The sequence below is a fragment of the Euprymna scolopes genome, chromosome 37 (assembly GCF_053919585.1).
Source record: "Euprymna scolopes isolate OS-2025 chromosome 37, ASM5391958v1, whole genome shotgun sequence".
In the NCBI taxonomy this organism is placed as follows: Eukaryota; Metazoa; Mollusca; class Cephalopoda; order Sepiida; family Sepiolidae; genus Euprymna; species Euprymna scolopes.
Genome location: NC_136518.1, coordinates 35,719,134 through 35,740,385, shown reverse-complemented (window position 1 = coordinate 35,740,385; position 21,252 = coordinate 35,719,134). Strand labels below are relative to the sequence as shown.

At 36.1% G+C, this 21,252-nt stretch overlaps 1 protein-coding gene across 2 annotated transcripts in view; it reads right to left on the bottom strand.

Annotated features, from left to right (window-relative positions):
* Positions 1 to 2,864: 2,864 nt before the first annotated feature.
* The window catches only part of LOC145261134 (uncharacterized), a 123,034-nt gene continuing 104,646 nt past the window's right edge, over positions 2,865 to 21,252 (bottom strand). For both annotated transcript variants that reach the window (XM_080119407.1, XM_080119408.1), the window contains exon 7: positions 2,865 to 3,105. In XM_080119407.1, coding sequence (XP_079975533.1) covers positions 3,075 to 3,105 — 31 coding nt within the window. In that variant the 3' untranslated portion in view covers positions 2,865 to 3,074. The remainder of the gene's footprint in view (positions 3,106 to 21,252) is intronic.

The window sequence follows — 21,252 nt, the reverse complement described above, 5'->3', positions numbered from 1 at the left end:
GACCATAGCAAAGAATTCAAAATAGGGGCTGGAAATTCTCTTTCTAGAGATACAATATCTAGACAAATGAAAGAAATGGGATTTTCCTCTAAAAGGTGTGCAAAAAAGCCACTTTTATCTAAGAAGAACATTTTGTCTTGTTAATGATGCTCCCGATGCTCCTGAACTGTGCAATCGAAGAACTGAAGAAAGATTTTCACCAAGTTGCATAAAATCAACAGTTAAACATGGGAATGGAGGGATAATGGTATGGGGAACTTTTACTGCAGCAGGAGTTGGGGAACTTATTAGATGTGAGAAGTCAATCAATGCAAAGGAATACATTCGAATATTAGAAACAGGACTGTTACTAAGTATCGAGAATCTGGGAATATCCCAGAACATTATTTTTCAACATGATAATGCCTCTGCACACACTGCTAAAGTCACAAAAAATGGTTTTCTGATAATTCAATTGATGTGATTTTTGGCCAGGTCAAAGCTCATATTAAAACCCAATCGAGAATATTTGGTCCATAATATCTCGTGCATTGTCCGGAAGAACTTTTGAGAACAATGACAAACTGTGGGAAGCTGTGCAAAGCGAATGGAACAGCATCTCCTCTTCACAGTGTTCCATTTTGGTTGAGAGCATGTCTAAAAGGATTGATCTTTTAAAGAAATCAAAAGGGAATACGATTCCATCCTAAGCATTTATTAAAGGAAATGTCTTGTTCTGTGTTATTTGTCTCGTTTAAATTTCCTTGTTCAATTGTTCTTTGTTCAATATAGCTTTTAGTGCAATAAAATGTATAAAATTTGTTTGGCCCATCTTTTTTACTCACGAGTGTATATGGCATACTCACGTTGACATACTGGTTTTCGTTAGATCATCAAAGTTAAACAATGTTAAGACTGATCAGTACCATGCACTGTATGTAGGAGGGCGTCGACACTTCCATGAAAGAGCAACAAAAACCTAACGTCGTCATCTCCCTTAACAGAGATATACATGCGATTGAGGACCGCTTGTTGTGAATTTGATATTCTCATAAAACTTTCTCCTGCGGGGGAAGTTGGTTCAACCCACCTAGGATGAATGCCAATGTCATTTTTAAGTTTACATTTTAGCCCACATAGATTTTTAAATTTACCCTGAACTCACATAGATTTAAGTTTACCTTGAGACCACAAATGTAATGTTACCTTGCACTCACATAAATTTTTGAAGTTTACCTTGAGATCACCACATAAAAAACTTTCTACCTTTTCCAATTTTTGAAATGTGTGATTTTTGATATGCCATAGACATCAAATCTAACCAAAAGCTAAAACTGCTGTCGGTTATTTTCAAGTTCAAACAGGAAGTCTACATTCTACAGAAGAAAAATGGATCTTCATGTGTGCTGAACAATTATAAACAGACAGAAACGGAGAAACAGGAAGTTATTTTTGTGCTATGAAAGCAAGTTTTATTAATGAGAATTGCTAATAGAAAGTGCCAATTAGATACAACAGTACGGTTGGCATTTTAACAATAATCTTACAAAAATAGGCTGAAAGCTGAAACGAACAGTGAAACATTAAAATAACAAGAACAGATTTTCTAAAGATGCATCCATTCAATGTGCATATTTAACAGTGGAAATGCTATTTGAAACAAATGTGACAGACCAAACAATGGACGGACAAAACCTCTTAAAAAGCTTTTATTCCTCAGAAGATGTTTATATGATTGTTTTGAAGAAACAATTGCACATATTGATTAGGAATTATCTCCCTTAAATTATTTGTGTATTTAAAAACTGTCGCCCTTGAATAGAGCTTTTGTTGCTTGAAGGCAAAAACGGATGTTGTCTAGTTTATCCAGCAGAGATAGACGACCAACATTCTATACATCTAAAAATATGCTTTTTCAACTTAAGTATAGCAGACCAAATAAAATGCTCTTCAGTATTTAAGCCTGATAGATATTTCAAACTTATTCCTGCCAGATCGATTATTAATTATTAAGATATGTCCATTCAACCTGCGTATTTTATTAATAAGAATACTGTTTAAAACTGAAGTGCAAAAAACCAACAGTTGGACAGAAACGCCATCAATCTACAACTTACTTTCACCCCTCTTCCTCATTTGAACTTTTTTGATTCTTATTCACTGCAAGCAAAGCATATTGCCACTTGGACATAGGGACACTATACGAGATGTTTGTTTGCATTACATTTAAATTTCTTCATGTTAATATAGCCAGAGAAGCAGGAAACAGGGAGAGAATTCCAAAGTCTAACAATTTGAGGGGGAAAAAACTATCAGAGTAGAATACTTTCCAGCATCTTGTGAAAAGGGTGGGATTTCGTTGCTTGTTATGTTAGTTAGGGGTTGTGACGTCGAGAGGGGCACTTGTGCCACGAGTTCGTCAGAGCACATTTCATTAAAGTATAGAGCAGGCATATGAATTACATTCCTGAATGAAGATCGATCAAGAACAGCGGTCCATTGTAAACATTGAGATGAGTGACAGCAAGTCTGGATTCCACCAACAAACACCATAGATAGATGGAGTGATAATCAATACTTCATCCTGCTCCACTGTTTTGAGCCATGTTTTAAGTTGGTTTTCCTGGTGAATTTTCCTCTTGAGGCTGAAGGACATAATAAAACCAATGAAGACGCCTCGGAAAAAGAGCTTGTTGAAGAAAGGAGATTCGTCGTCATGCACGTACCGCCGTACCGGCACATTTGACATAAACTGCTGCCAGCAAACTCGGAGGATGCGATGCAGACAGTAATGAACAGTGGTCAGAAATGCTGGAAGAAATGCTATTTTAAACTTAAGTGTAAATTAAAAAGAAAATTAAATTAAAAAAATAAAACAAAACTAATTTCTGAATCCGAAATTGATTTTTTAATTGAGCAAAAACATAATTTCCTGTTTCTGATTCATTTCTTCTCACATTTTAATTAATACTGCAAACGTTTTACGGAGATGGTGGCTGAAGAAAAATACCTTCTGTCAGTGAAGAAGAAACATCATTTTCAAGAAGCAGATTTTCTGTATCAATTCCCAACCGTTTGCCGTTCTTCAAGGCCAATCAATTATGACAATGGTATTCAGTTAAAATGCTGCGGAAAAGAATGATAAAATCAGTATAATTAATATCTGTGTATGGCAGACCAACAAACATGTAACTTTAAATTTGAGAATGGCAGACCAAGAAAATCCTATGTTAAACTTGACCATGATTGATCAGCAAAAATGCCATTTAAAACTTAAGCATGGCAGACTAACGAAAATGCTACTTCAAACTTCCCTGAATTGATAATTGAAATAGTAAAATAGTATAATAATAGATAAGAAATAATATAGTTTTGATTTCAGGTAGACAGATACCAACTCTTCATCAGAAGTACTAATTTACATGAATTAATCATGTAAATCGTTTTAAAAAAGAATGTTTTTTCTTTCATGTTAGGGTTAATATTTGATGAGTAAACAACTTAACTATGCGATGAAACATATTTTTACTAGCTTGTGGTTTTGAACAAAACAAATCTCTAAGGTGAGCCTCAAGCATATAATAAATAAAATATAAACAGAAGAACTTGTCTTTGGAATCTAGCAAATTATTTTCTTTTATATATATAAATTTCTTATATATATGTATGTGTGTGTGTGTGTGTGTGTGTGTGTGTGTGTGTGTGTGTGTGTGTGTGTATTATTGGTAGCATTGTTTAGTCATTTAAACAAAACAAAAAAAAACACAATGTGTCTATCAAAGAGTGCTCAATGTTTAGACAGAGCAATATGAATATGTTGAATATGAAAATTAGCAGTGACCACCCTGCTAAGGAAAATCATATCATCAGGCCAAGAATATCTCCCTAGTGATGTGATTTTCCCTAGCAGAGTGGTCACTGAAACATATTTGCATATGTGTAGCCAGTAATTTTCATATTCAACATATATATATATATATATATATATATATATATATATATATATATATATATATATATATATAATGTAAAAAGTCCACGTATGTTTCTAGAATAGCGATTTAAAAGTTATGAGGGTTTTTTGAAGCATGAGAACGATGTACCTTTTTGTATTTAATATTTTATTTTTATATTTCAAGCGATCCTCCGCTCTTAGTCACAAAAAAGTATCGAAATGAAAATGAAAGACGTCGAAAAAAACCCTGAAAATTTGTGGTATGGACAGCGTTCATTCCTAGCAACAATGTTTTAAAGAATTCACGTGAATTATTTTAGCCGTTTGTATATATATATATATATATATATATATATATATATATATATATATATATATATATATATATATATATATATTTATATTATATATATATATATTATATATATATATATATATATATATATATATATATATATATATATATATATATATATATATTGTAAACACTTTTTTTTTAACTAAAAAATAATATTTCTATTATTTTAAAAAAACTTTAATAGTTTATTTTGGAAGTATATATATACTAGTTATACCTACCCAACGTTGCCTACCATTTAGTAATGCCACTTTTATTATAATTTTTTGTTGCATATTTTGTAAGTTATACAAGAAAATAACATTTTAAGGTAATGTTGCCTCGTTCTTTACCTCCGTGACTAAAAATAATTTATCTCAAAGCCCGTTTAGAAGCGGAAGTTGATTTAAGAACGAAAACATGAAATCCAATTCTAAAGAAATAAAACGAAACTTTTTCCGTTTTTAGGCAAAATAAGTTACTCTTCTACCTTATTTTAAAGTGTTTATTTAAGTCGAAACTCAGTGCACCCCTACACTAAAAAACGCTTTAAAATAAGTAAAAACATTAAAAACTTATCCAAGAGAAGAGTAACTTATCTTGTCTTTGGTAGCATTTATGCTCGGAAATGTTTTTAATTGCTTCTTCTTTTTTTTCTTTTTTTTTTTTTAAGAAGGGGGGTACAAAGATAGCGCCATGATGTTCTTTCATTTGAAGTCCTGAAAATCGCTCAAAGAGTCAAAAAAATAAATAAATAAATAAATAAATAAATAAATAATAATAATAATAATAATAATAATAATAATAATAATAATAATAGCAGCAGCAGCAGCAGCAGCAGCAGCAGATATTCACCAAATAAATACCCCCGTGGCATTCATTTGTTTGTTTTCGTTACAAAACAGTATATAATCTGTTTGTGGTCCTATAAATTGTTCTGGGCTATTATTACAAAGAACCATTCTTTTTTCAATAACATACGCATTATACAGGTCCACCAAAGAAAACAAAACAAAAAACAAAAAAACAAATAAAGCTGTTTCATTTCATTTCGATAATAATTCGCTGAAAAAATGAGAGGGGAAAATAAGAAAACTATGTTTCGTTTCATTTCAGTAATAATTCGCTGAAAAAATGGAGAAAAAAATAAGAAAACTATGTTGCGTTTCGTTTCATATTTTCATTCCCGGTTCGATGTTTAGCTGTCCTAATTCAGCTTTGAGACAAACTATTCCGTTGGACCGATTCACACCCATGATAAAGAACCAGTCAACATTACCCATTTTAATTTGCATTGTTTCATTATATTTCTGTAATTATTGCAATAATATATAGATTAAAAGTATAAAAGCCATGTAAAGAAAACGTGCATAAACATGAAAAACAGTCGCAAAATGTTATAGAGAAGAGAAGTGAAGAGATTTAATAATAACTCAAATAAATACATACTAGCAGAAGTACCCTTCGTTGACTGGGTTCAAAAACAGCCTACAGAAAATGGACTGTGATTGATGAAAGTATGATAGGTTATGAAAAGGAGGGGGTTGTAAAGAGATAGGTTTTGATACTCAAAAAATTTACCCTAAGCAAAATATGATGACAGTAAAGATAATTTTCGCGAAAATATATATTTTTTATATCAACTTTGTTTCCATTCGTAGCCAAGAGTGACCAACAAAATGATGTTTCCTTACAAAGAGAAAATGTTATATATATAATAATATAAATATACAAGAAATAAATATTACCATAGTCAATACAAGTTACTTTTTTATGGTAGAAAAGTTCATTAGTTTGTATTTTTAAGTAGTTTGTAAAAAAAATTTTTTTTAATTCACGAACCGGTTTAAAAAAAAATTAAAATGGCAGCGACTTTGAAATGGAGAGCCCCGTTTTCAATTTGAAGGAGGGGCACCTGAGCATTCTGTGTTAACAATTTAAGACAGTTCCGTTAACGTAAGGAATATTTATAAACATATTTTAATGTTTTCCGTTATTTTGTGCTTGAGGAATATTCGATTATGGTATGTGTAGTTTATATAAAAATTCATTTAAGTAGTTATCGCCTCAAATTTCTTTTTAATTTCGGTTCGCTGAAATAATTTCAAGTAAAAAGCATTAAAAACTATTTCAAAACAAAAAAAAATCATGAACTGAACTTTTATTGACTATGGTAACATTTATTCCTTGTATATTTATTTTTTCGGATAGTCGTTTGTTGGCTTTTATGCTAAACACTCATACTAAATAATATCGACGAAATATCGAAAAACACAGAAACAAAAACAGTTTTGAAAAATAATGAAGCTTTACTTACTTTAGTAAAATAATCCGAAACAGAAAAATGGGATATTAAAAAAGTAAACACGCAATTACTTTAGTTTTTTAAAGCAAAGAATCGATATAAATATGAATAAGAAGAAAATGGCACCCTTTTCAAGCAGAACACCTTCGTTTCAATTTTACAGTATTGAACGGTGTAGTATTGTGCCATCGGAATTGGGGTTGTACTATTGTAATGTAAAGAACACGCAGAAAGGGTTGTAATCAACTGAATTCCTTCTAGTACATTGACAAAAAAAACTTAAACAGATATATAAATAAAAATAAAAAGGTTATGTAAATGTTTTTAAAAAGACACGTAATCACGTGAGCAGGATTTTTTCCTTCTTTTGACACGATAACAAGTAACGTTTTTATTTTTTATTATTTATCTATTTATCTATTTTCGAAAGAGTGCCACGGGCAAGTGGAGAAGGAAAAAAACAGAGTTATGCAAAATTTGTGTCGAGAATTGTCTAAAGTTCCGACTTTTTTTTTTTTTTGCTTTCACTTTAATAAGAACGTGAATTTATGAGGTGAATTTATTCGACACAATATGATTCAACTCAAAAAAATAAATAAAAGCTAACGTGAATTAAGATTAAAGTTAAGGTGTTATTATCGACCCTCACCCCTTTTAAAAAAACCTTGTTAAACTTTGTGACATATGTTCTATGGAGGTCAGGCGCGAACGAACACCCAATAATTTTATTATACCATATTTCTTCAAACTGAAACATAATTATCAAAGTATACTTACGCAAATAGATATGAAAAGTCTTTGTTAAAGTTTGTGCCATATTTCCATGGAGTACAGGCGCGAACGCAGACCCACAATTTTATTATACCATCCCTATTTAAGTTGAAACATACTTATCAAAGTATTCTTATGTACATCTATTATCAAAAACCGTTGTAAACGTTTTTTTTTTCATGTTTTATTTCCATACTTTGGGGGCCAGGTGCGAACGCAGACCCCACAATTTTTATGAACCACCGTTCTGCCATATCAAACATACCCATTCCTGATCCTCGATACATCTTCTATCATTATATGTAATCATTTTTTTTAAATAGTCAACCATATAGGAGCCTATTCTGACCACACACACACACACACACACACACACACACACAAACACACACAAACACACACACACACACAAACACACAAACACACACACACACAGACGTTCAGCTTTATACTATAGATTTACAGTTTAATATATGATTTATCTCCTTTACGTAAATTGAGGCATTATTTAAAATTGTCGCCATTGTATGAATTGAAACATTCTTTTTTTTTTTTCAAACAATCTCAATCAAAAGATATTTTGATATTCTTAAGAACATGCTGGAAGAAAGAAAGCAGTTGAGCAATATCAAATACGAACATGTCAGATAGGGTGCTATCTAGGTCTAAATTCTAAGATTCGAAAACATAACTGTATCTTGTCAAACTCGGGAATTTGTATGGAATTTCAAGCAGAACCATATAGTTAATCCACAGAGGTATATTGTTCTCATTCTGTCAACCGTGACTGGTTAGAAATCATAAATAATTCTTAATTATATTCTTAGCATTGCCTGTACTGAGGATTAAACCACAAATCTCCAGAAGACTGCCACATAAAACTGATTATAACTTAGCACTTTATCTGTTGCATCACATGTCTATATTATAAGAATAACACCTAAGATGACAATCGTAGTCCGAATAATCCAAATAATCATTGCAAGAAATATGATTAAAAGTTGTTTTAACCTCATTTTAAGAGAAGAAAAACACATTCCATATGTTTGCAAATATTTGTTACTTTGGCGAGGCTCTAGTAATCCCTATAGTATTATGAGCACCGGAGTTGGCACTCCTGTAACAGACATGCAATAACTCATTAGATCAGATTTACTTACCTAAGAAACATCATCATATACAAATAATCAACATGAGGATCACATTTAAATGTGAGGAACAACATCAATGTAGATAAACAAGGTAAACACAAGCCTGATGGGGCGCCCCAGGATGTTTTCAGCAATGCTCAAGGTATCTATATCTTTATATTCTCTCTACATATTTAAATTGTTGTCAGAAAATGTAAAATGAAATATAGTGTTACTTTTTAACATATTTTGTATCAAAAATGTAAAAATAAAAAGCACCTAAGATATGAGTGCTGAGTCTCCATACAGTCTGTCGTGTTGGGAACCAAATAACCGTACGTGTATATATAGTTGAATCATACGTGTTTGTGATGTATTTGTGTTGTGGAGGGGTTCTATATATTTGTATATTGTTTGCATCGTGGCACTAATAAATGTCTGTTGTGTTCTTATCGTTAACGTATCTTACGTTGTGTAACAAACTATTGTCCTCGGACTCTCAATATCTATTTTAGCCCGTGACTCATGTAGATGTTTGTGCATGCTTGCGTGTCAGAGCATATATTACATACACAGAACATATAACACATGACGACATATCTGTTTCTGCTATTGTTTTTTCTGGGAAGTTCGTCAACCATCCTCAAGGGAGCTAGAATCTGTTTAAAGGAATACTTCAAGACAGGACCCAGGACGATGTGAGATTTTATGTATTTTATTCACTCTCAGGTATTCGTCATAGCCGAAGGGAGTGATCAACGATCTTTAGTTCTTCTATGCTTCCATACTGACACTCATGAGGAGGCCCATTTTAAGCCTATCTGTCTCTCTTGGTGTCCCAGATCCAACTGCCCTATGCTTGCGCACCTCTGGAACATGTGACAGTCTCAGTTCACATCTTCCAGTGCAAATTTGATCAGTCACAGAATTTGACATGTTGTCAAAACCTGATTTCAAATATCTGTTGTCTACTCATTTCTAGATAGACAGATAGATAGATATTTATATAGATAGATAGATAGATAGATAGATAGATAGATAGACAAACAAATAAATAGACAGATAAACAGACAATTTACTGTTTCGCCGTCAAAATGGCAGAGCAATGATCTGATGGATATCAATGTCAAATTACACCCTGCTGACGAAGCTTGAATATACCAAAACTTGATTAACTCTTAATGATCAACAATCTATTACATTGGTTTGGTTATGTTTAGAGGATAAGTGCCTCTTGGATAAGAAAATGTGGAGACCTTAAGGCGAAAGGCCGGTGTAAAGTTAAGCAACTCAAGAAAATTGGATGCAAACTAATAACAAGATCGCTAAGCTTGAAAACTGAGATGACAGGCTGTCATAAAACTGTCAGGGAAATAAGGCAATGAAATGAAGAAGGAGGAGGAGGAGGAAAATGATGATAGTAGTAGTAGTAGTAGTAGTAGTAGTAGTAGTAGTTTAACATAATGTACTTCTGAACTACCTGACCAGGATGGCCCAAGCCTGCTAGATTAAATACTTAGATAATTTGTTTACATTAGCTTTGAAAATGACCACATTATAGTCAGTTTGTAAGCAGCCCAGTGGCACCGTGTTCTACAGACGGACAATTCTAGGAAATAAGCTTTGTTCATGGAAGTTTTGTTTATTCTTAGTTAGAGAGAGAGAGAGAGAGAGAGAGAGAGAGAGAGAGAGAGAGAGAGAGAGGGGGGGAGAACATGAAACTGTTCATAGTGGTTATATGTAGGTGAGATTTTGTTGTCAATGTTTTACAGATGGACCATAGATTGGAACTCCGTCAAACACCTGTCATGAAAATAACAATGGAATAAAGAAAGACTCGCAATGTCTCTTCTATGAGAAAGAGGAAGAAGAGGGGAGAAAAGTTTTAGATTTAGAAGTCAATTTTGCACTCTGTCAAAGCAGGAAGGGCACTCTGACAACACCTCTTCAGATTTGGCAACAGTATTCCATCTTAGGATTTATTTGGCTGTTGAGTCAAGAGTGAAATACTGCCCGCATCCAACGATTTTCTAACGAATTTGGCAACAATTTTGATGCAAGACTTCCATTTCAATTCTGGAATGTAGTTTAGTCCTAAAAGTTGGTTAAAACAGGAGGATTTCTCAAGATGAAAGCCATTCATATGAACATTAGTAGCAGAAAGAAATAAGCTTGGTTTCGGATGCATTACCAGTAACCAGTCATCTTTCCCCATTGTACCATGTGCTGAATGTTGGAAGAGAGAGAGAGAATCAGAAAGATCTTGGTCATTGCTGCTCTTCAAAGTGTTATTGTAGATGGTTATGTCATCTGCAGAAATGTCAACAAATGATTTTAGAATGTGATTTGGGAGATCATTGATGAAGATGAGGAAGAAAGTTGGACCCAAAATGTTCCTTGAGAGATGGCAGACTTGATTCTATGAGCCTCGTACTACTATCCAATAACAATTACTTTTATGAACTTATTAGCAAGAAACGATTTGATGGTTGAGAGGCCATTTCCAAATATTCTATAACTAGTAATCTTGTAATGTAGATATTTATGCCAAACTTTATCAAATGCCTTTGATATATCAAGAGCTCTAGAAACAAAGCCGCTATTAATAGACTCACTGATACTGTGTGATATTACAGTTAATATATTAAATACTGATCTCACAGTATGAAAACTATATTGCTTGTCACTGAATAGGTTGTTTTTGCTGAAGTGATTGATTATTTTTCAATTTATCATGGATTCAAGCAATTACTTATGACACCCAGGAAACCGATTGATCTGCAGAAAACCGATCTGCAGTATTCTTAAATACTTGGCAAACTAACAAAGTTTTCCAAGGTGTCGGAAAGCATTTCTTCTTTGAGCAACGTTTCAACAGCTTTGTAAGAATGGAAGTAAGTTTCAGTTGCAGCTTTTGAAGCACTATGATTGGAATGCTGTCAGTGCCAGTTGCTTTGTTGGCATCAAGGTTCTTGGTAAGTTTAGCAACATCCTGAACAGATATATAGATGTCACTAAGAGTATTTTCAGTCTTAAGAGAAATTTCAGAAGGCAGGTGGCATTGATTATAAAGGGTGGAGTTTGATGCAAAGCTCTTAAAAAAAGTTTGGCATTGTCAGATGCTGATGAAATCACCATACGGCCATTAAAGATGGTTGGGATGGAGACGTCATTCATGATTCTGTTATTTACCAAAATTTGTGGGAACTAAGTTTCTGCTCAGTTACACTAGATGTACTAGTAGGCTTCTTTTTTTTTCATTTTTTTTTTGGGGGGGGACAAAGAAATATTTCTTTTGTTTGACTACTGTGCTCATCTTGAGTGTTATTTGCACAGCGTTTCAATCGATGTAACCTTCGACCTTCTTAATGTGTATCTTGTCGAACTTTGGAATCTTTCTGTTGAACTCGGGAATCTTTCTGTCAAACTCAGAAATCTACATGAGATTTTAAATGGAATCGTTTATTTAATCCAAGGAGGTGTCATGAATCAATTTCGTCAGCCATGACTGAGTAGTCCTAAGTAATTCATAATTGTATTTTGAGTGTCGACCACACTGAGATTTGAATCTTTAACCTCCAAATGAATGTAACTTACAACTGAATTTTACCAAGTATTTTATTCACTACACCACGGATCTACAGAAAGATTCCTAAGTTTGATAGAAATATTCCCAAGGTTCAACAAAAAGATTCCCAAGTTTGATAAAAATATTACTGAGTTCAACAAGATACATCTGAAGGTCGGAGGTTACATAAGCCAAAACATTATTAAAAGTCAGAACTTGATTCGGTTGTTTGTAGTCGCAGCAACCGCTTACATCACAAATTATGTATCTTGTAAATGCTAAACTTATTTCTGACTAGCAATTATTTAGGCAAGCCTGTTTCTCTGATATACCATGCACTGGGTAAGACAGGGGAAACTAGGGCTTCTCATGAAGATCAAATTTTATAATATTTCTGGACGTACATCTAAAAAACATGATATTAACATAGATATTTCCTAGAGTCTTTGGGCCTTTATTATTCCTGATATTCATATATGACTTCTATGATAAAATTGTGTCTCAGACAGGTATATTTGAGCCTCATTTAGGTTCATCAGTTGGACACATCTGAACTTGGGATTTGAAACACATGCCAGGCAACCACTCTACCGACTGACTAAACCGCCACACACACTTTAAAATTTTAAATAAAAATTTTAAAATAAAAATATGATAAAAACCTTTAAAAAAAACCCACAATTGTTGATGGCTACACTCTTTTAAATATACATTTTTTTCTCTCGTTGGAACTACACAACCATCACTTTAAATATATATATATATATATATATATATATATATATATATATATATATATATATATATATATATATATATATATATACGTGACACTCAGCTCTGATGATTCCTGAAAGGATGAAATACTAATGTCTGTAGGTATTTATAGGTATTTAAAAATTATTATAGTAATAATTATGTCAGCCCCTTCAAAAACTCGGTTTTATTGTTGAGTAATTTTAAAATTGAAATAAAAGTCGATCAATTAAACTCGCATGCACAGATCATTAGACGGACGTCTCAATATTTAATAATAAATGTTTAAATTTCTACGATATTTATTGCAGTTAAAGTTGCCCATGTGGTTTGTTCCTTGTTAATGGATTCGTGGCCAGATTCGAATCTCCCAACCGGCTGTAATTGTGACACCCTGCACTGATGATTCCTGCAAGGATGAAACTCTAGTATCTGTAGGCATTTAAAAACTATTCTAGTAATAATTATATATATATATCCAATTATCATGTTGACATGCCGATTCCCATTAGATCACTTAAATTAAGTTGATCAGTACTAAAATGAGTGACCAGATGCTGTATGCCCTCTTCACTTATTTCGGCATCGTTTCCAGTCATCCTGTACTTCTCCTTACCATTGAAATCAAGTAATGCCGAGAAGAGAAAGGGCTTGGGATTGTGCACCCTTTGCTTCATAATTCAGCAGGTGTCATCCATCATCCCTTCAGTATGATCAGATTGCCCTTGTCATTCTGAGAGATGAACATATTTAACCCACAGATGTGACTCTAACAGGTACTACAACTTCCGGTCAGAGTGAACCTGTAAGCATGGTGTTAAATAAAAGGTGACTTCCTATGACCCAAAGTTCAAAAATTGAGCTGATTCAGGTAGAAAATGTTTTTTTCTACTTTATATCAGACTGACTTTATGTGAAAGAAAATGCCAATAAAAACATTGGTAGGTAAAAATACAAGTGTTATTTTCTCCTAACTGTTATGAAAATATCACAAGATTTTATGATGATGAGTTTTATGTATCTAAAGTGAGGAGGAGGGGGTGAAGAAAATATTACACTTTTGCTTGTAGGTGGAGCAATTTTGTAGATGGGGAAAAATGTGTTAATAAGTATTTAATGTCGACTTTGCGATGTAATCTCACACCTGTTTGTATTTATTTTGACCACTCAGCCAAAACTCTGGCATTCGTTCTTATGGAAACTGTTTTGAATTATCAGCAGTTAGCCATTTCTCTCTGTCTCTGTCTCTGTCTCTGTCTGTCTCTCTCTCTCTGTCTCTCTCTCTCTGCCTCACTTCCTCTCTCTCTCTTTCTCTCTCTCTCTCTCTCTCTCTCTCTCTCTCTCTCTTTCTCTCTCTCTCTCTCTATATATATATATATATATATATATATATATATCCACAGACACATGTTTTGTTGTCTATGTCTCTTCAGCATATCTAGGCGATTTAGCTAAATTCATTCCGGAAAAAGATATTTGAATATGTTCAATTACCAAGATAGCAAGAAATAAAAAACAATCTATATTATATTTCTCTTAGTCTGTCTGTCTGTCTGTCTGCTCCACCTTTTCTTTTCAACTTTTGAGCCAATCTGACTGAAAGTTTGTATGGACCTTTGTTATGATAAGATGCAGCGAACTAAGTGTTATGGTATCCTGTTAGGGATTAATAAAGATTAGTATTTAATGCAAAAATAAACACAAATTTAACCATATTCAACCATCAATTTGACAGAAAGCACCCATTCTATAAAAAGTCTAGATATATAAATAAAAATCCATCACCCATCCAGTGCAGCTGTAGCAAAGCTTGAACTCAGTACACAAGTTTGTAGTGTAATTCGAATCTTGTCGGTAGCTGAATACTTGATGCTATCAAGGGTATTTTTTATCGTGACGCCATCATTAGACGAAGTGCCTACCATGGCTTAAGAGAGTCCATTTACCCCCAAGAGAAGTATAGACTGTGCCAGTTTCTCAACCTGGTATTTCATCTTGCAGTAAATAAAAATGATTACGTCTATGTATCTCATGTTAGCAGAAAAAAGTGCTGCATCCTAAGTCAAACAAGAGCCAATATTTATTATTCTATCCTAATACTATACATGACTATATCCAATGGCAATCTTGGTTATAATAATTCAGATAGATTCATCAATCTTTGTTCTTGTTAACGAACTGGTGGAAAATGCTCGGGATGAAAGTCTGCCATCTAGCGGGGGTTATCTGCCATTCCTTTCCCTTGAAAAAATGTTCCCGGTTAACTTTACAAACGGTTGATTAAGAAACTGAAATGTTTGCAATATCTGCTTTTCATGTCTTCCCTAAACGGTGGAAATGTTTATTGGAATTAATGCATGTGGGAATGGCTGCTCGCAATTTATTGGATATGGGTCAAAGGATATTTGTATAATTGGGACGTTAGGGCAGGTCGATTTTGGGACCCCGGTGAGGCAATGGTGATGATAGTTGGGGTTTGACATAGAAAAGACCTACACGAAATATTTTTTTCAGAATCGTTATCTTTGCTTGAGGAAATGGCTTTAAAAGTTGAAAAATTGAAGTGATTAAAAGTTTTTCGGTGAAAGAATGTCCCATCATCAAAACAATCCGTACTGTTAAGAAAGTACAATCATTATTTAGAATAATTTTTAAACTACATTTTTAAATAAAATGAGTGAGGATAATGCATTGTGGTTAGAAGCAAGAAACACAAGTCTTACTGTGGGTGCTCAGCGAGTGAGTTCAGGCGAAGAAAAGGAAGAACAAACATGGTGGCCAGCATTTTTATTTTGTCCGTTCTCACGTAATCTCGTGTGTGCGTGAAGATGGAAACTATAAAACGATGTTCATTCTCGGTGCTGGGAGATTGTTCCCAATCAGGCAAGAGAGAAGGCAACGAGAGTAGAGACAGAGGACTGTAGCAATAATCTTTCTTGAACATTCCGTTTGTGTATTTGAGGTGAACCCCCCCCCCATTATACTTCAAGCTATTTCGGCGATGGCCAACGCAGGCTTAAGCAACATGATTAAGCCTTTTAATGGCGACGGTGATGTGGTGGCGTGGCTTAAAAAAGTGGACCTTGTAGCAAGGATTCAGAGGCTGGATGATGTGGCCGCAGTAATACCACTGTTTCTAGAAGGGGACGCACTGGCCCTCTATTTGGAGCTCAGTGAGGGAGAACAGGGTGACGCGGACGCCATCAAGGGTCGACTGATCGAAGCTTTTGCAGAGGGGCCTTTCGAGGCCTTTAATAAGTTGAAGGAGAAGAGGTGGACTGGTGAATCTGTTGATGTCTACGCGAATGAGATAAGGAGATTGGTTGAGTTGTCGGGCATCAGAGGACACGCCACGAGTCACGTAGTCAAGATGACTTTCGTTACCGGGTTCCCAGAAGAGATATCGAAAAGGTTGCAGCAGGTCCCTAGAGTGGAGACGCTGGATGTGAGTGAGCTGCTTAAAACTGCAAAAATCTTGGTGAGCACCCAGCCCATGGAGCCTGGAGGAACGACAGCAATGGTACAGCAGGATGTGGGCAGGAATCTGCCGAACCCGGGGATGGCATGCTTCGAATGCGGGCGACCACACATGAGAAGAGACTGCAGGAAGTTCTTGCAATGGACAATGTGTTACAAATGCAATCGGAGAGGCCATTTAGCGGTAAAATGCACAAGTTCAGGAAACTGGCGAGGGGAGGCCGACACGCCAGTGGCCGCCCCGATTCGAGAATAGTGGCGCACCCGCAGCAGATGCCCAAACAGAAGATTGCAGTGGAAGGACAGGAAGTTATGGCCTTGATTGACACTGGCTGCACCACTACCATGGTGCACACTACCCTGGTCGGAAGATGGAAGTAGTGGCATTCGATGGGTCGCGAGTGAAGTGTCAAGGGAGGAAGACCGTCACTATTGATATTGCTGAACGTCAGATGAGGGTCCATGCAATTGTCACTGATCGCCTGGTGCCTGGCGTCCAAGCCATCATTGGAATGGATGTTAGATGCCGCCTTGGAGGTGTTACCATCACATGTAACAACGTGAGGTTCGGACTAGCTGAGTGCGCGGTGACGGAGCAAGCCCCCAGAGGGATCAACAAAACCGGGGAGGAAAGAAAATTGTCGATCAAAGATCAGGACTTCCGAGCCGAATTCGACGGAGAGCGGTGGACAGTGGAGTGGGCATGGAAACATCAAGCGCCATCACTGACAAACAGGGTGGCGTCCTACACAAATTCGCTTAGAGGAGGGGTGAGAAAGGAGTTTGAGCAAGAAGTCGACCGATGGATTGAGGAGGGGATACTGATACCTTGGACGGATGACGTGGAGTCGGGCATTTTGCCGTTGATGGCCATTCTGCAAACAACAAAAGGGAAAGTAAGACCGGTCCTGGATTTCCGAGAGCTGAACGGCCATGTTAAGTGCCATACGGGAGGCAACACCGTAGATGTGTGCAGTGAGACCATTAGGGAATGGAGGCAGATGAATGGCGCATCTACATTGGTAGATCTAAAATCTGCCTATTTGCAACTCCATGTTGCCAAGAAGCTATAGAGCCTGACGTGGAGGTGAGTGGGACTTGGGAGAGACTGGCATGCGATGTCACCCGTTACAGGGGTGGACTTTACCTGACCATGATTGACTGTGGGCCCGGGCGATTTGCCCTATGGAAGAAGCTATATGGAGGAACAGGCGGCCTAGAGTTTTGCAGGGGAAACGAGATCCCACAACTGAAGCAGGAGCTCAACAGACGTGAACTTTTTTCCATATGCGGAAAGTTGATCGGACATTACCCCATTGCTAGCTGGCTTAGACCAGCATGCAGCTACATAAAGAGACACACTGAAGGACGAGGATGGAATGATAAGGTGGGAGAAAGAATGGTCGCCATGATGGAAGAGCTCCTGAAAGAAGCAGAACGGCAAGACCCAGTCCGGGGAACCTGGAACGTATCGCGAACATTGGATGGAGTCGTGTGGTGCGATGTGAGCAGCATTGCAACAGGGGTCGTTTTGGAAATTGGAGGAGTAGTTGCAGAAGATGCAGCCTGGTTGAGGAAAAAGAATGACGTCAGCCACATCAATGTGGCAGAATTAGACCGACAATAAAAAGAGTCAATCTGGCCTTGAAATGGGGACTACGTGACATCTGCATCAAAACAGACTCTGCCACGGTGTTTGCTTGGCTAAAGTCTCTCATTTCAAGCGAAAAAAGGATAAAAACGAGAGGGGCTGCTGAGATGTTAGTGAAGCGCAGGCTTGGGGTGCTGGCTGAGCTGATGCAAGAGTTTTGTTTGAAGCTTCGCGTAGATATGGTGGCTTCTGAAAAGAACCGAGCAGATGCTCTCACAAGAGTGAAGAAGAGTTGGCTGTTGCCAAAGAAAGATGTTGTTGCTGCATCGGATCTAGATGATGTTGGCGTGCGAGAACTGCACAATTTGCACCATATGGGGGTAGAGAGGACTTGGTACTTAGTGAAAAAGTCAACCCGAGGATCACCAAGGAGCAAGTGAGGCAAGTGGTCAGGACATGCGACAGATGTCAGTCGATTGATCCTGCTCCAAGCACGCATGAAGCTGGCCAATTGGAGGTGAGTGGGACCTGGGAGAGACTGGCATGCGATGTCACCCATTACAGGGGTGGACTTTACCTTACCATGATTGACTGTGGGCCCGGGCGATTTGCCCTATGGAAGAAGCTACGTGGAGGAACAGGTAATGAAATAGCGGCAATCCTTGATGAGGTGTTTTTGGAGCGAGGCCCCGTGGAAGAGTTGTTAACCGACAACGGGACTGCATTCAAGTCAGTAGCAGTGACAGAAATACTGAAGAAATGGAAGATCCAACAATTTTTCAGAGCTGCCTACAGACCCAGTGGCAACGGGATCGTGGAGAGAAACCACCACACCATAAAGGCAGTTGCGGAAAGAGGAGGCACCTCACCTGAGCAAGCTGTCTTCTGGTATAACATGTCGCCTAAACTGGGACAAGTACCAGAGACAGTCCCGCAACTGTCAACGTTTGCATATTCCTGGAGAATCCCAGGGTGGAGCTGGCAAGCCGAGAAGTAGAGGCCACAGGGACAATTAAACTCGGGGATGAGGCATGGGTGAAGCCACCGGGGGCGCGCTGCACCAAACAATGGAGTAGAGGTCGCGTGACTGGGAGGAACACTAGTAACAACATTGTGGTGGAAGGAGTCCTGAGGCACATTCTCAACGTCAGACCAGTGGAGGGCGAAGCAGTGGAGGGGAGTGTGCAGCCACAGGAGGAGGACGAGACACCTCAGTAGAGAGAGGCGACCGCCACAGTGGATGAGAGACTACGAAATGTGATCTTGAGATCAGGGAGGCATGTGGTTAGAAGCAAGAAAGACAAGTCTTACCGTGGGTGCTCAGCGAGTGAGTTCAGGCGAAGAAAAGGAAGAACAAACATGGCGGCCAGCATTTTTATTTCGTCCGCATAATCTTGTGTGTGCGTGAAGATGGAAACTATAAAACGATGTTCATTTCTCGGTGCTGGAAGATTATTCCCGATCAGGCGGGAGAGAAGGCAACGAGAGTAGAGACAAAGGACTGTAGCGATAATCTTTCTTGAACATTCCGTTTGTGTATTTGAGGTGAATTATACTCCAAAATATAAAATAACAACATTATACTCCAAAATATAAAATGACAACAAAAATATAGTCCATACAATTTTATTCTACACATTCTTTACGAAACAACCACGTAAATTTTCAAGTTTTTCTACTTAATAAAAAATACTTTGCAGAAAATTAGTGTCAAATTTTAATTTCTTTTATTTTTAGGGAGTAATTGTTTTTAAGCCGTGTTTTTCTTCTAAAATTATAGTTTTAAAACCAAATAACCCACAAAGATTAATACAAGTAAATAAGGAAACTCCTTTAAAGGTGTTTCGTTATGTGTGTATTGTGCTAAAATAACTTTGTTATTTAGAAAGTCATTCTTAATATGGGAAGGAGGTTGTATTGTAACTATTCTGTATTTTCACTTAAAAATTTAATAAACAAAAATTTCATAAAAATTAAATTTAACTTGAAAATACTATTAAAAATAGCATAGTAACATAGATGCACAATCACTGGTTTTTCAAACTCTAAACACTAAACACTCGTTAAAAATAGCACAACTACAGCAAGAATGGATCTCTTTATAGATAAATTCATGTTATCGAAGGCGGAGCTAAAATCTGCTAAAAATGCCTAAACTAAACACTGCTATGCCTCTGATTTGGTTTGATCCTCTCTCTTCATTAGATCTAATTCAACTCTACAAAGTTTTTCATTATTTCTTATCATAACTAGCACTTATTTCTTTACGTATGAAACTGGAAGATAGCCTAATACAGTTTCCTTCAGTTATAATCCATTTATTTATTTTACTTTTCAGATTAGAATGTCAGTAAAAGCACGACGTTCAGTTTTAACCCGTGGTTCACAAAATTTGCTGGTCCACCTTGTCATTTGGATGAAACAGCACCCCCAACTTCCCGACAAGTCATCCAGTTTAGTTATTTCCTCGAAAACAGTTATCCCCACTTGAAAAATAGTGAGATTTCTAAGTTAATTGCCAAGGAAATAATTAGTATTTGGCAAGCAGTCAATCCAAAATTGCCCTTGTTAAGGTAACATTATATAGGACAGAAGGTCAATATATTTTGCTATAACTTTCTGTCTTGAGATGTGATGACTTTGTAGTAAAGTGCAAGACAGAAAATTGTCAAAAAAGGCACATAATCTGCACTTGTCCTCCTAACAAGGAGGTAAAATTAATTCTATAGATTCACCTGAAATTATGTTCCTTTATTGTGGAAAATAAAATAATATATTGGTATTTATTATGTAATCTTGCTCTATTATTAAACATGCAAAATTTCCAATTTTCAAGTTCCACTAGAAGAACTGCCATTTACAGCAATTTTTAAATTAATTGATGGAACAGCAAAAGCCTAACAATATTTACTGGTCCTTTGGGAAAACTTTGTATCAATAACTATCAAGATTTGCCTCAAGTAGAATTCTAAAAAAATAGTGTCCCTCCCGATCATCATTATCTGACAGCAGAAGAAACAAATAGTTTAAGTGTGAGGACCAAAGGCTATTTTTTGAGTATACTGTTGGCATTTCTTGTGGAGAAGTTAACTTAGAAAAATGGGCCCTTGAATCAAGGAAGATGGCTAACATAAACCACAAGATTAATGTGTTTATGGACTAGAGTTGTCTATCCTCAAACACTATGATAAATTAAACATTTTGGTTAAATTTATCATTCAAGTGTATACAGTTAGTTGGTTTGAGATCAAAACCGACAATTTCTTTTTTTTACCCAACAGCAGTATATTTTAATATGATTCAGAGAACAAAACAGTTAAATAAAATCCAAATTACTGTTTTAAACTGTTCAAAATATAGTGCTTTTCCACTACTTCCGGAAA